Source organism: Struthio camelus, chromosome 9 (assembly GCF_040807025.1).
Source record: "Struthio camelus isolate bStrCam1 chromosome 9, bStrCam1.hap1, whole genome shotgun sequence".
NCBI lineage: Eukaryota > Metazoa > Chordata > Aves > Struthioniformes > Struthionidae > Struthio > Struthio camelus.
Window position 1 is genome coordinate 6265957 of NC_090950.1, and position 14035 is coordinate 6279991.

At 47.7% G+C, this 14035-nt stretch overlaps 1 protein-coding gene across 6 annotated transcripts; it reads left to right on the plus strand.

The window, feature by feature from the left end:
* Positions 1-230: 230 nt before the first annotated feature.
* On the plus strand, positions 231-13961 carry PROC (protein C, inactivator of coagulation factors Va and VIIIa). 6 transcript variants are annotated; one of them, XM_068954176.1, is made up of 11 exons: positions 231-2172; positions 2311-2386; positions 2638-2742; positions 3212-3333; positions 4681-4841; positions 5828-5852; positions 6409-6519; positions 7185-7325; positions 7683-7792; positions 8753-8870; positions 13288-13961. In XM_068954176.1, exons 3-11 carry the CDS (start codon positions 2708-2710, stop codon positions 13857-13859), a joined length of 1395 nt encoding a protein of 464 aa, XP_068810277.1. In that variant the 5' UTR covers positions 231-2172; positions 2311-2386; positions 2638-2707; the 3' UTR covers positions 13860-13961. The 6 variants fall into 6 exon arrangements, with proteins under 6 accessions (XP_068810277.1, XP_009667992.2, XP_068810279.1 ...); XM_009669697.2 differs by having other exon boundaries at positions 3215-3333; XM_068954178.1 differs by lacking the exon at positions 2638-2742 and adding an exon at positions 2743-2902 and having other exon boundaries at positions 3199-3333.
* The last annotated feature ends 74 nt before the right edge of the window (positions 13962-14035 follow it).

Sequence of the window (14035 nt, forward strand, 5' to 3'; positions counted from 1 at the left end):
AGCTTTCCCTTCCGTTTGTACAGGTCAACGTGTTTGTAAGATACTAACGAGAAACATTCAGCAGATTACTTTTGAACGTAGAGCATGCTCATGGAGTTTCACAGTACTATTCCAAAGACAATGGAAAATAGCTTAAAACGTTGTGAATATTTTTCTTGTGAAAAAGACCGTTGTACTCGATAGCTGAACTGGAGAATCTACTGTGTCTCTGTGCTGAGGGAATAAAGTGTTTGACAGGAACCTAAGAAACTGTAGTGGTGTTATAGACTGTTGCAAGAGAGAAGTGGTAGAATTCCCCGTTAAAACGCTAGTTACCTAGTCTTAATAACAAGGGGAAAAGAAAAACGGCCTGTGCTCGCGTACTCGCGCTGGACCTGAATGTCACGCTCTGCAGCAAATAGCCCCACAGAAAACTATCGAAGAAACAGCAGAAAGAGAGACGGTCTGTTTGCTCCTCTGATGCAGGTAATTCATTTAAATTTTGGTCTTCATTCATTTAAGTGGCAGAAGCCAATAGCAAGAAACTCTCTGCCCCGCTCAGCGTCTCATTCCTGGGATACGAGACCTCTGCTCGGGGCTGCCTCCCCCTTGGTGTGGTTGAGCTCTCGCAGGCGTGGAGAGGCTGGAAGGGAGGTGTGCCGCAAAGGTCTTCAGCTACCAACGAGGGGGCTTTTTTCTGCCTTGCGATTTTTAACATATCATAATGCTCAGCACTTCTGCTGTTGTTCGTCTTCTGTGGTGTTGGCGGGGGGGGGGAGCTCTTTGTTTTTAACATAGCCTAAAACATCGGGAGAATCGAGAAGTCGAGGCGATCCGCTCTCACAGGACGGGCAGCCCTGGAAATGAGCAGGTTGAGGAGGAGCCTTGTCATCCTCGCCTGTAAAGGAGCGTCACAGTCATAAGGTAAAATCCCTGCCTGGTAGCTATGTGCGTGGCCGAAACGCGTAGCCGTGCGCCCGCCGGCTGGGCCTCGGGCGCCTGGGGACGTTTAACGCTCCTGCGGGCAGGAGGAAGAGGTTCTGAGGCCGTGACAGGTGAGACCGTGTGTTGTTAACAGCTAAAGAATATATTGCAGTTCTCTAGCAACTTCAGGGTTCAAGCATTTGGCTGACTTCCCAAATGCCCTTTAAGGTAGTAAGTCTTACTGGCTTCCCAAGGAAAGAACAAGTGGATGAATCTGCCCAGGACCTAAAAAGATGCAGCACTTCTGTTGGCTTGAGGGTAAAACGCCCCTCAGTGGTGGCCTGCGGCTTTCCCTCAGGGGAGCGGGGAAGGGGACGGCTCCAGCCCTCCTGGCCGTCGCAGACGAGTTGCCTGACGGGAGAAGCTGGAGTTTTTAATTTCTGGAAAATTTCATTTTAAATTGCAATTTAAATCTGGAAGAGTTTGAGAGGCATGATTCAGCACTGCTGGCTAAGAAGCTAAAGGCTGAGAGCGCTTCTGAGACTTTCCCAGAAGCCTTTCTTGGAGGAAGCTTTAGCTTTTTTGTACGCAGGGGAAGTGAGAAAAATAAACTGCAGGTCAGGTTGTAAGGAGGGATATCTTTAAGCTGTGAAATTTGAAAGCTCCATGAACCTTTTTTACTTTATGGAAGTGCTTTCCTTTTGGTTACCAGCGCCTGTTCGTAATACCGTGTGAATCACAACTCTTACAGTGCTGATTAAAATGATGGGGAGCCTCCTCTGTCTGGCCAACCTCCTGAACTTTCTCAGTTTGCTCCTCTTGCCATCCTCAGAAAAATCGTTGTTCTTTTAAAGACGGTGAACTTAGAAAGCGGTGAGCCCGACGCCGTAATGGTTTAGATTCATACTGCTCCCAGGCCTGCGAGATTTGGGAGGTCTTTGCGCCCATCTTCGGGTATCCTGGGGTATCTTTTCGTGAATCCCATGTTCCTGGAGTCATGCGTTTATGCGAGAACCCAAACGTTTGCTTTTAAAATGCATGTTTCTGCGCTGTGATAGCAGGAGAAATGTGAAAGCAGGAATTGAAAGGCCCCCAAAATGCAGGGGCTGATGAAGAACTCAAGTCATTCTTCCTGAATATTAGGATAGTTTTTGCAAAAAACCCACGGTTTCTGGATGTGAGCTGAGACCCCAGGGAGGCCCAGCTTTTCCTGACGCCGGGGCAGCGCCGTCTCCGCCGAGGGACCCCGACGGACCCACCGCTGCGCAGGTAGTTTGCATGGAGTCGGGCGCGGAGGTGCTGCTGGCAGAACCGCCTGCAGAGAAGGGGAACGCGCTGGTTTGTGCCGTTTCTGAGGTGAGAAAATTTCTGAAACGTTGCATTTTTTTCTTCCCCTCTCTAAAATAGTTAATGTTCCAAGTCGAAACAGAAGACACTGTGCTAACGAGGGCTAATCCAGTAGACCAAAAGCTGCCGCGCACAGGTACAAGCTCCTTGGCCTGCCCCCTCGCCCCAGGGGCTGTGGGGGGTGCCAGGGCATGCCCCTGTCTGCCCGCGCGCCCGCCCGCACGGAGCCTTAGTTGCCTTGGTGGTTTTGTGGTGGAAACTTTAAGGAGAAAATCAAGTGGGGGGGACCGCTAAAAAGAGCGAGCTGTGCCCCTTTGGGGTGCCTGAGCGCTGTGAGAAGGTGGCGGGACCTCGGGGACCTCAGCCCTGACGCGGTTCCGCTTACAGACTAAGCGTAGCCGTTGCTGCGTGCTAGAGAATCAGAAGCAGAAAACCAGACGTGGAAGAGGCAGAGCGGATGCCTCCGCTGTTTCACTTTTCTCCTGCGTGCAGGTAATTGTCAGGCTCCCCCTGCGCACTGTTTGTTTAATGACTAAAAGGAAAGCGCTTCATGTCACTCCAGAGAGTAAATATCTGAAGTTATGGATTAACTAACTTCCAGCAGAGCTCATGGCGGCAGAATAGATCACGCTGACTCGCACTGAATAAAGCAGTAAGTGCTTCAAAAGTACTGTATCCTTCAGGATTTCAAAGTGCAAATTTCTCTAATGAAGCGTGACGCTTGTCAAAGATGGCAGGGGCGAGGGGAGGCTGCTGGGGCAGACAAGAAACCTTCTGGCAGCGCTGTTAACGGGATGAAGGGACCTGGCCGACCAAGCTGGAAGGGCCTCTCGTGAGCAGCTGCTTGGGAGCTGAAATCAAAGAGAAAGTCAAGGCACGCCAGCCTTTGGCCAGGGAGCTGCTCTGTGGAAAAAATAAGTGAAGGAACTAGCTGACCTGTCTTCATAGACACTGTCTCCAGCAGGGTGCTCCCCTTCGTGCCTGCCGTTTCTTCCGTGGGTGATTCCTGCTGCAGTATGTGGAAGCTCGTCAACGTAGGGGTGCTGCTGGCTGTCTGCTCTTCACAAGTGTGTGGTGCCTCAAGTAAGTTGCTCGTTTTCGAGATATCCTTCCCCCTCTTCCAGTTGCCGCCAGTGCATTTCCTCTGCTGTCAGTGGCAGGGAGTAGCTGGATTGTTCCCATTAAGGGTTTGAATTCTTGTAGCAGAGGTTCAGAGATTGGGTGGCGAGCCACGATGGCTGCGCGGACCTTGCCTTTTTGAGCGCCGTGAGCTGTCTGAGCAAGAGCGTTGTGGAGCAGCGGCTCAGGCTTGCTCCTGCAACACAGAGCACTGACAGTCCCTCTTTGTTAGAGCAAGCTCTCTCGGTGTGCTGGATAAGGCCTCTTAGGCTGATGAGAGTGTTCTTCAGGGAGGATCGCTGCCAGTTTTCGGCCAGCTCTCTCTCTCAGCCTCTGCCTAGTACAAATGTTCCCGACAAAAAAGCAAGTAAGCCTTGGAGCTGAAACGAATGGCTGTATGAAACGTCACGTGTGGAGACGCACACCTCTGTGCAGCTGCGAGCCTGCCTGAGAACACCGCCAGAAACGGGGTCCAGGCAGCCTGCCTGCGCAGTTCGCCTGCCTTGGCTGTCGGGTCCTTCGCCCTCTCTAACTGTAAACCCAGCTCTTGATGCCAGACCCTGCAGCGCACAAATCTTCCTGGCTTTTTGCAAGGGGCAGTCAGCGGGCCTGGGTGATGTGCCTGGCAGTCAGCAGGCCCAGGGCAGTGGGTGCCGAACAGCACTCTGCAGAGCGCACCGACAGCCCCTTGGCAGGAGTGAACCTCGGACCCAGCGCTGGAGCAGATCTGCCACACAGACAGGTGCCGCAAACCAGTAATAACTTTAACACTACTTACCAGTTCCAGGGTGGCATGCTGGGCACGGGACAGGCGCACAAATTAAAAGTCCTGTAGTACCTGTTTAGGAGAGAAATGCAGGTGGACATGGGGTAGAGCACCCAGCCTTTGGCAGAGGCGCTGTGCAGTTGCTAGCGATCGTGTAGAGCCCAAGGAATTTCATCAGCAACAATTCAAGATGCGTTTGTAAAACCAGTCACTACCTACTGCTCAAGTTCTTTTATTCCAGCCGTATGAACCGTGACTTCTGTGTGGCACCTCTGGAGCAGGCCAGGCTTTCCACCCAGGGTTTTCAGTGCGTTGACTGATTGTGTCCTGCTGTGCGTGACTGGGGAGGCTCTGAAACATCTCACACCTCATTTCAGCAGTACTCCCCTCAGGACTTGGCGTTGCTGAAAAACAGGCAGTGGGTTACTCAAGGTGATACTGTGCTCACTCAGACAACAGGTCCGAAAGCATCCCACACTAAGCATCAGCCTGCGCACAACACTTCCAAGGGTTCCCTGCTTGTTCTCTCGTGTTTTTGCTTCCAGTATTTTACAGCAACAAAGATGCAAACCAGGTCCTGAAAATCCAGAAGCGGGCAAACTCTTTTTTGGAGGAGCTCAAGCCAGGCTCTGTGGAACGTGAGTGCAAAGAAGAGCAGTGTGACTTCGAGGAGGCCAGTGAGATATTTGAAACCAGAGAAGCAACAGTAAGTTGTTTCCGTAAGAATTAACGTGACACTTAACCAATCAATTGTTTGTTTTCTTAAAGTATTGCACTCCAGGGCATAGGAGAGCTCGCTGTCAGCACTGAACATGCGTCACTCCTGACTCTTAAGGTATAGGCATGTTTTTGAAAGTCGTTGTGTTTCAGCGATTGTCAAGTTACCACCTGTTCTTTGAGCCACAGCACTTGGCTGCTCATGCACGCCCTGCCTGACCCGATCGTGAGGTTTAGGTCCCAGCCAGGTAATCCCAATCCCTGCTTGGCTATTCTTGCTACCACTGAGTTCTTCAGTCCCTTGCCCCCTCTTGTCCATTCCCCAGCTCTGGCTGCCTTTCAGTGCATCTCCCCAGCCTCCCACCTGTGCCTGACAAACGTTTCTGCTCGTCACTAGCTCGTCTCTCCTTCTCCAAACCTCACCTTTTCAGTCGGACACTACGTTTATCCTCAACATCACTGATTCCTGCACCTTTTCGCATCTGAGTGATGTGTTAGCTTGGGCTTTTTCTTAGCGTCTTACTATCGCGTTAAGCACAGTAGGCTCGCTGTATGGGATTAACCCATCCTTACTGTCCCCCAGACCCCAGACTCCTTTCAGTGCACTCGCAGTCCCCACGTTCTGCCTACCTGGACACAAATGTAATTGTGCCCTCGACAGTGCAGGTGATTTACCTTGTAAAGTGACAAGGAAACAGGGAGGCTGTGAGAGGCTATCGAGGAGTAGTGGTGCTGGTGGGTCTGCAAGCAGGGCAGGAGGGATCTGCGCCGGGCCGGAGGTGGCTGTGACACGTGAACCTGAGTACTGGCCAGTTCTGTTGGTTTGTAGTGTCTGTCACTGCTCTGTCAAGAAAGATGATCCTATTGACCTAAGTGCTGTGCTGTGCTTTGTTGGGCAAGACCATAATGCACTTCAAATCCCTTGCTTGTGAAAAGTCTGTTTCTAGCCTTAACGTAAGTTTTGTTTCTCCACAGCTAAATTTCTGGAGCAAATATGTAGGTAAGTAGAAAAGACTTTCCTAACCCTCTCTCTGTGTTTCCTCGTGCGTAACTAGTGTTCTGCATTCCTGCTGTTATGTACCACATACTGATTCAAATTCTCCTCCTTTCTTGTATGGGGTATGCAAAGAATGTCTTTCTGTCCCATCCTATCCGCAGCCATCATGAAAAGCTTCAAGTACCTCTGTGCCTATCGTCAGTCATCTCCCCGGAGCTAAGCCACTGGTCAAAAGTGGTCTCTGATGCTCTAATCCTACCTGGCAGGGTGCAAGGAAAAGCCCCAACTTTGGTCTTCAGTCCTGCAATATCCTGCCTTTGCCCTCTCTGCTTCGTTCTGCTCGCTCTTTCCCTTCCGCCTGCTCCAGTCACTCTGCAGCTGTGATTCAGAACCCAAACAAGCGCCCTTGTCTCTGGGCCAGCACCGCAGAGTTATCACCGTTTGGTAGCAGGAACTCTGTGTGGTGCTTGGGAATTTGGGGAGGGTCTGCTGGTGTTAATGTTTGATCTGAGAGACTCCTGTAGGGTTCAGGCGCTGGGTTTTTCTGCCTCTGTTTCAGATGGAGATCAGTGTGACATACAGCCTTGTTCCAATGGGATCTGCAAGGACAATATTGGAAAATTTTCCTGCATCTGTAGCAAAGGCTGGGAGGGAGCTTTGTGCAATTACGGTAATGAGGTCTTTAGTCCACTGTAAAGTAACATTATTAGTGATGGGGATCTCCGTATATAGAGATCAACGTTTTTGGCATTGCACAGTACACTTGCTTTCATTTCTGATGGGATTTCTGTGTTACTTCATGATGTGATAAAAGGATTATTTGTGCTTATCTAAAGCAAAATGAATTTTGTGCTGCCTTGGGAAAAGTGTGGAGATCTGAGACGTCTAAGTCTTACAGAAATACTGGAAATAATTCTGTAAAACAGGATTTTCAGTAGCTTTGTAGCTGTCGGTACATGATGGTGAAGATGATGGTGAGGGGTCTTTTTACAATACGAGGTTAAAAACAGCCCACTGCAAAGATTTGATTGTCATACTGTATGACAGCAATCCCTTCCTCAGGGAAAAGCTGGCCAGTACACTCGGTGATGAGCATGGGTGTTGTGTATCAATGACACATGCCGCTGTATAACGCTCACTCAGTGACAAAGAATCTTTCCGTTCTTCAGTCTGTACCTGCCCTGACAGTGATCTCTGGGTTCTCCATCTCTCCCCTGCCTTATTCTGGGCCTCTTTGCTGTCTCAGGCCCTGATGTCATTTTGCCGCTTTACCCTCCTGTGATTCTTTGGCTTTCCGACTTCTCACGTCTCTCTTGCTGTTCCTTTTTTTCCCAGAGATCAAATACACCAACTGTTCTGTTGACAATGGAGGATGTGAGCACTTCTGTAAGGACGACCCTGCCAACCAGTACCGCCTCTGCAGCTGCGCGTCCGGGTATCACTTGATGAGCGACCATACCATGTGCAAGCCTGTCGGTAAGAAGAGGATGTGTGTAGTCCACCTCTGACAGAGGATTGTTCAAGCGTGAAATAAGGGGCTTTTACAGAATTGTTTGTGCTTCCTAATAGTCTTCAAAGCACCTGCTGCATGGAGAGTAACTCTGTGCCTGCATTGCCCAGCTCCATACCCCCATTATAGCCATGTGCCTCTGCTTACCTCATGGAGACATATAGGGGGATCAGGAAACTAACTCCTCTGCGAAGCAGCGAGGGGCTTCCACAAAGCTGCTGATAGCACAGCCTTGTTTAGAGAGACAGGAGAGCTTTTGGAAGAGGATTTTTGTTAAGTGATCTGGTCGTCTTCGCTAGTTAACTTCTCTGCATCTCTTGTAGTGGAGTTCCCTTGTGGAAGAGTGAAAGTGGACTACGCTGAAGCCAGAGCAGGATTCAATATTCGGCTCATTGAAGGGAAAGCAGGAAGAAGAGGAGACAGCCCTTGGCAGGTGAGGAGAAAAGAAGCTTTCACAAATAGGTATTTCCAGAACAGCGCGCTCTGCCCAGCTTCTCCAGAAAGGCACCTACGTTACCAGTGGTGGCATCGCGCAAAGCTAAGGTTCCCTTGGTGTAGATTTTTCAAGAGTGACTTAAAGGTTGGAGTACCGGAGAAATAGTTTCTTATCTGTTAGGACTCTTGGCCTTGACACTATTGACAAGTTTTTTTTTACCTTGTCAAAAGTGCCAAGAGAAGGGACGCTGATGACACTCACCTGTTCTGTCACTCTGTGCTGGGGAGGCCACTTCATCCCTGCAGCTCATGCAGCCTGCTGCGTGCTGCAGCTACCGTAGAGCATTAAGGTAGGAGCGGGAGGTCATCTTCTCCCCCTTTCTGTGTGTATCAGTTCTTATAAGCCTTTTCTGTCATAAGTTCAAGCTAGCAGGTTTAGTCAGCAGAATATGCCATAGCTTTACAGAGCAGGTTGGGATGTCATGTCAGAGAGAAAGAGGAGATCTTACAGAGCATATCATGGAACCAGTGAGTGTCTATACTCGGAGCCTAGTTCCTCTTTGACACAAAAGGCCCTTTTACATTATAGCGTGAGAATTGCAGCCTGAGACGATGTACTGCCCTCTGGCACGCTGTGAACAGGAGAATAATCCCCTCATTCGAGCTCTGAGTTTCAAAGCTTCTGAAGTATCAGAGTGCTTCCTCTCAGTGGCCAACATCATCCCATGCTGATTTGGATGAAGCCAGCCCTCGTTCAGGAAGAATACTCATAACTTCTTTGTAGATGTTCCATAGAGACCTTCATAGTGCTTTTGTCCCGTTGCAGCGCTTTGACCTCAATAAATGTAGCACGCTTTGGTGCCTGATGCGTTAGTGTATTTTGCAACCAGGGAGAAGAATGTGTACGTTTTGTGAGCCGTATTTCCTGTGATGTCAGACCTTTCTTTCTTTGTTTCAGGTTATGCTGCAAAATAGCAATGGGAAATTTCTGTGTGGGGGCGTTCTCATCCATCCATCTTGGGTCCTGACAGCGGCACACTGCATTGAAACAAGAGAGGGGCTCAAAGTAAGACTTGGTATGGAAAAAAAAAAAATCTATCCCCTTTTTTCTTTAAATATAACTCTTTCATTCCCAAGGTTTGTCCTCTCAGGAGAAAGACCAGTAGATTATAAAGATGAAAGTCCTTCTGGATGTAGGAGTGGGTTGTCTAGGTAGCATTTAATATGACCTTTAGCCCAAATCAAAAAATATTAGTAAAACCATGTGCTTTCACTTGAGCAGCTATCTACTTATCTATGGGAGTGAGCTGTCTTCTGAGCGTTACTGCCTGTCTTGAAGGTAGAAAGATGAGAAAGTTAAGATAATCTGTGCTCTCAACTTCAGATTCTCCTCTAGGAAAGCTCTTCAGCTTGAGTGTTTCTGCTGGCAAAAATGTTACCCCAGTGCTAAAGAAAAGCTCCTCCTTCCAAAGTGTACGTAAAGTCTTGAGCCCAGGAGGAGGAAGAACCTAGGTATGCATCCATGTCACAATGCCTCTTCCTGCCTTTTGATATATTTGAACACCTTTGCTTAAGAGAGTTTTGGTAGAGAGGAGGAGAAGTGCCTCAGAATAGCACTGACAGATGGTCTGTTATGTAGCTAGCTGTTACTAGCACTGCTGCTCTTGAGCAGGACAAAACGTATATGGAGTACAGTACTGCTCCTGAATTAACAGAGACAAATAATTAGTGTTCCATTCCAATTTAAGCAGTTTCTTTTGCTTTAGTGTTTTCTGTCTACTATTGGTGAGATTAGAGGGATAATAGTTGAGCTGCTTTCTTTCTGCTTTAGTCAAAGGTTGTCTTAGTGATTGTGGAAGGTCTCGGAAATGTATTGTTTTTTGTGTATATTCCGTATGCTCTGTCAAGTGAAAACATTTGAGGCCAGAGGCGTTTAAGGTACAGATGGATGGATGTGTTTGTGTCCATCCCCTATGTCAAACAAGGAAGGAAGAATGGAGAAGCACGCGATATTCCCTTGTGTTCTCTTAGTGCCAGAATACCCAGTTTTTCTGTAGAGGGACTTCAAAGTAGAAGTGAATGTGGTTAGCTTGTAAATATACACATAGGCTATGCCTACTGACTACACATCTCCAAACACCGTGACTTACTAGTAACTCTCTTCCCCATTGAATGATTGTTCATAGGTATGTTCCGCTTATAATGAGTCCTAAGAAGCAGAAACTTGTGCAGGTTACTTGATGAAGGGTCTTGGAATGTTTCTTGGGGAAAAGCAGCTATCGAATGCTGTGTTCCACGGTGCTTGACGTAGCTCTGAATGGCACTCGGTGGGGACAGACCTGCAGGTCTCAAGGATGAAAATGTTACCGTGGTGGAAATATTGAAGGTGTACTGAAATCACTCCACCTGGGTCTCATACTGCAGCTCTTGCTGGAGATGTGTCCAGTGTGACAAGCTTTCAGCTGGGGTAGCCATGCCCAGAGATCTTTTTCTGCAGCAAAGAAACAAGGGCTGGCATCGACAGAGAGTCTTGTGCTATCCAAATGAAAAAAAAAAAGGATAGACAGTTTTCAAAGGGTGAAGAAAGGTGTCAGCGTTTGAGAACCCTGATTTGAGAGGATTAATTTTTTTGGCTCAACTGAAACTGAAGAGACACCTTACACACAAATTTGGAGAATACACATAATAATTTATATTGAATATACAGAATAATTTGTAGTGTAAGGTTGATCAGCAAGAAGGGTTGAACCTCTCCCAGTTTCCTAAGCTACCCACAAGACCTTCATTAATACAGGAAGAAGCAAGTGTGTGGCCATGGACTGAGAGTTGTGGCTTGTGACAGGAGAACCTCTCTCATCATTAAGCCTTGAGGAATGTTGCTGTGGTGACACAGAAACCACAGAAGGTCCTCTACCGTGGTGTGGGGTGCAGGTGCAGGGCTGAGACAGCCACAGTCTGAGACTTCACCAACAGGAGAAAGAAGATTCTTAATCTCCAAATGATACTCCAGGCCGTGTAAAAGGGAACCTTTCTAAGACCTAGCTTAAGGGTCACCAATAATCACGTGCTTATCCTTGCACATGTCTCTTTTGGGCACTTCAGTGCCACCAGAAAATCTGGTTCTCATCAGGTTAGGACACGCGTGCTCTAAACCCTAGAGACATCCACCATCAAGACCCTGAGATACCTGGAACTGAGTTTTGAATGGAGACGTCACTGTGTCTGCCGGGGCAGGTGTGAGCTCCGTGACCGTAATGAGCGTGAGAACAGATCTCACGCTTCCTCATTTATGTGGAACCTCACAGTAATATTCCTCTGCCAGCATCAAAATATGATGTTCCTTAATGTGTAGAAGGGACTAGATGTGTTTCACTCAGCCTCTAGGTTCAGTGCAGCCAGTTGTGGAGAGGACTCTGAAACTCTTAGGGTGGATAACAACTGAGAAAGGAAGTATTCATGACCAGAGGTCAAAAGGATATTCTCTTGCGCCTCTGGAAGGGAGAGGGGAGAAACCGTGCTTTAGTAGCACCAGTGCAAGAGCTGTTGCCTCTTTGTTTGTAGTTGGCTCTCAGGATATAGAGAGTCCAGGGCCATGCTTGTATACAGAGCGTGTAAAGCCTGGCCAAAGGTATGGTCCCACACAACTCAACTGGCTCCTCCAGAGGAGACACGCTCTCACAGTGACCGAGTCCAGAGTCGTTTCTGTGAGCTCTGAGGCCTAAAGCAGAGCTTTGTAGCTGTGAAGACAGGAGCGAAAACCTGCCCCTTACGGCTGGGAATCCGCGACAGTCAGCCCCCTGCCAAGGCTGCTGCAAAGTAGATGAGCGTAGTAAGGAATCTGCTCCAAGGATGCTACGGACGGACGCTGTCACCATGAAGAAGAGAGGTTGTAATAGCAGGAAAAAAAAAAACAGATTTCAGTGTGATGGCTTGACAATAACAAGCCCTTCAAGCCTTGGCACTATATAATATAGGTGCTTGGCAGATCCGCTTCAGGTATGGAAGTGTGCTGTCCCCTGTGACTGTATGTGATAACGTTGACTGTCTGCAAAGGAGCAAGAGGAGAGAGACTCAGAAATAAGAGATCTGGAAATCCAAGATCCAAGACTGGACTTAGGAGGTTTTTTGAGACTCTATTTTTGGAACTTTGCTCAGTGCACCTTCTGAATGCTGGTCATAAAGGTGCTACGCTTGGAGACCCTGACTCTTTTACAGAAAACAAACAGCTGGAATACCCCTTTGACAGGTTCAAGCAAGGTGGAATTTACACTAAAGCAAGTGACTTCAAAGGACCTTGGTCGCACAAAGTCAGAGCAGCTTCTCCTCTGTTTTAGAGTTTGTATCTGAAAGGATTCACTGCTGAAAGAAGGAAAAAGTTAACGGTGAGTGGGGGGAAAAAATGTAAAGGATAGTATTGTGAATGACACATTTGGAAAGCTGCTGATAAAGAGCAACCTCCAAATCACCCTTAGAGGGACTGAGAAAGAAAGTGCGCTTCTGTCACGTGCACACAGCACGGGCAGAGGGGAGGTGTCGGCTTGGGTATCCTTCTGTCTCTTGTGCTTGGACATATGCCTACAGCTTGAATGTGAATAGTAGACAAACCTCAAAAGGGAGAAATATTTTTATCGAGTGCATACTAAAGTAGGCATTGATATGATCTTAAATTAACTGATAGCACAGTTTGGACATGTGACAGCCCAACATAACGCTGCTAATTATTTTTTGTGGCTCCCTCTCCAGATCATATTGGACAGATCCTTTTCTGCCTCCTCTTTTCCAGTGTATCACATACAGACGACTTGTTCTTCCCTTTACAGCCCTTTTCAACTTTGTTTCCTTTAACTTTTGCATGACTGCTTGGCCCGTGAAGTGGCCAAGGTTGTGTGGCACAAATAACGGCGGAGAAATCTTAAGTGGTCAGAAACTCTTTAAATATACAGATCTAAGATTTTAAAAAGGAACAATCTTTACCACTCCATCACTTTTAGATCCTACAGTTCAGTCATTCAGAGACTGGATACGTAGCAAAAAACTCGTGTAGTACCGTAAATTTCTTGCTTTGCTGTACGCTGATCTCCTCCCCACTTTTAATGCTGACTCCAAGAAGATTATTTTCCTCCTCAAGAAGATCGCTCTAGTTGCATGCAGAGTACTGCAATATGGACATAACATGGCAGTACAGAAGTATTTCAGTTTCTCCACGGATGACCCTAACTCTAGAGTATTAATTCATTTAGTACCACCTCTATTCACGATAAAAGACAAACAGGAAGAGTGTAACGATTTCTCCCTCAATTAAATAGAACACTGTTAACGTAAAACCAAAATGAAACAATGTCTCTATCGCAAGGGTACTAAAACCAGAAAGTAGACCTCTAAAGCCCCAGTATGATCCAGAGACTTGGGTGTTCAAGGTGAAGGAAGACTCCCTTTGTTTTGACAGAGAAGAAGGTTCAGGAACATCTCTCATCTTCTTGTTTGCTCTTCCAGGTAAATATCACCGTTTCCGTACTGAGGCAGAGGAGCAAACCATTTGGGTTGATAAACGTGTGAGCCATGAGAATTATACCAAGGAGACCTCCGATAATGACATAGCCATGCTGCACTTGGCTGAGCCCGTGATGTATAACAAATACGTGCTCCCTATCTGTCTTCCCACCAGGGACCTGGCAGAACATGAGCTGACAACAAGCGGGAAGCAGATGGTGGTAACTGGCTGGGGCAGCACAAGTGATGTTGCCAAGAAGAATTACTCTACTGTCCTCAGTTACATTGAAATCCCCATGGTTCCCCGGAACGAGTGTGCTCAAGCTATGAGATTTGCTATCTCTGATAACATGCTGTGTGCTGGGAGCTTAGGAGACAAGAAAGATTCCTGCACTGGGGACAGTGGAGGCCCCATGATCACTAAATTTAAGGACACTTGGTTTCTGGTAGGACTGGTGAGCTGGGGCGAAGGCTGTGGAAGACTGGAGAAATTTGGGGTCTATACCAAAGTTAGCCAGTACCTTGAGTGGATCCAACACAACATAGATGAGATGTCTGCTTCTTTGAAGGGCTGATTCTTACATTGCGAGTCTGGAATATTGTGGCTGTGTGCTAGTGACAGTATGCAGTGTAATGTACTGTCACATCTTCAGTATTAAATATTGAGTCTGTGTTAACCTCGTGTACTGTTTTCCTTGGTACTTTCTCTAGCTTATGTCGTTTATTTGTAGCGTGGTCCTGCTTAGGCCAA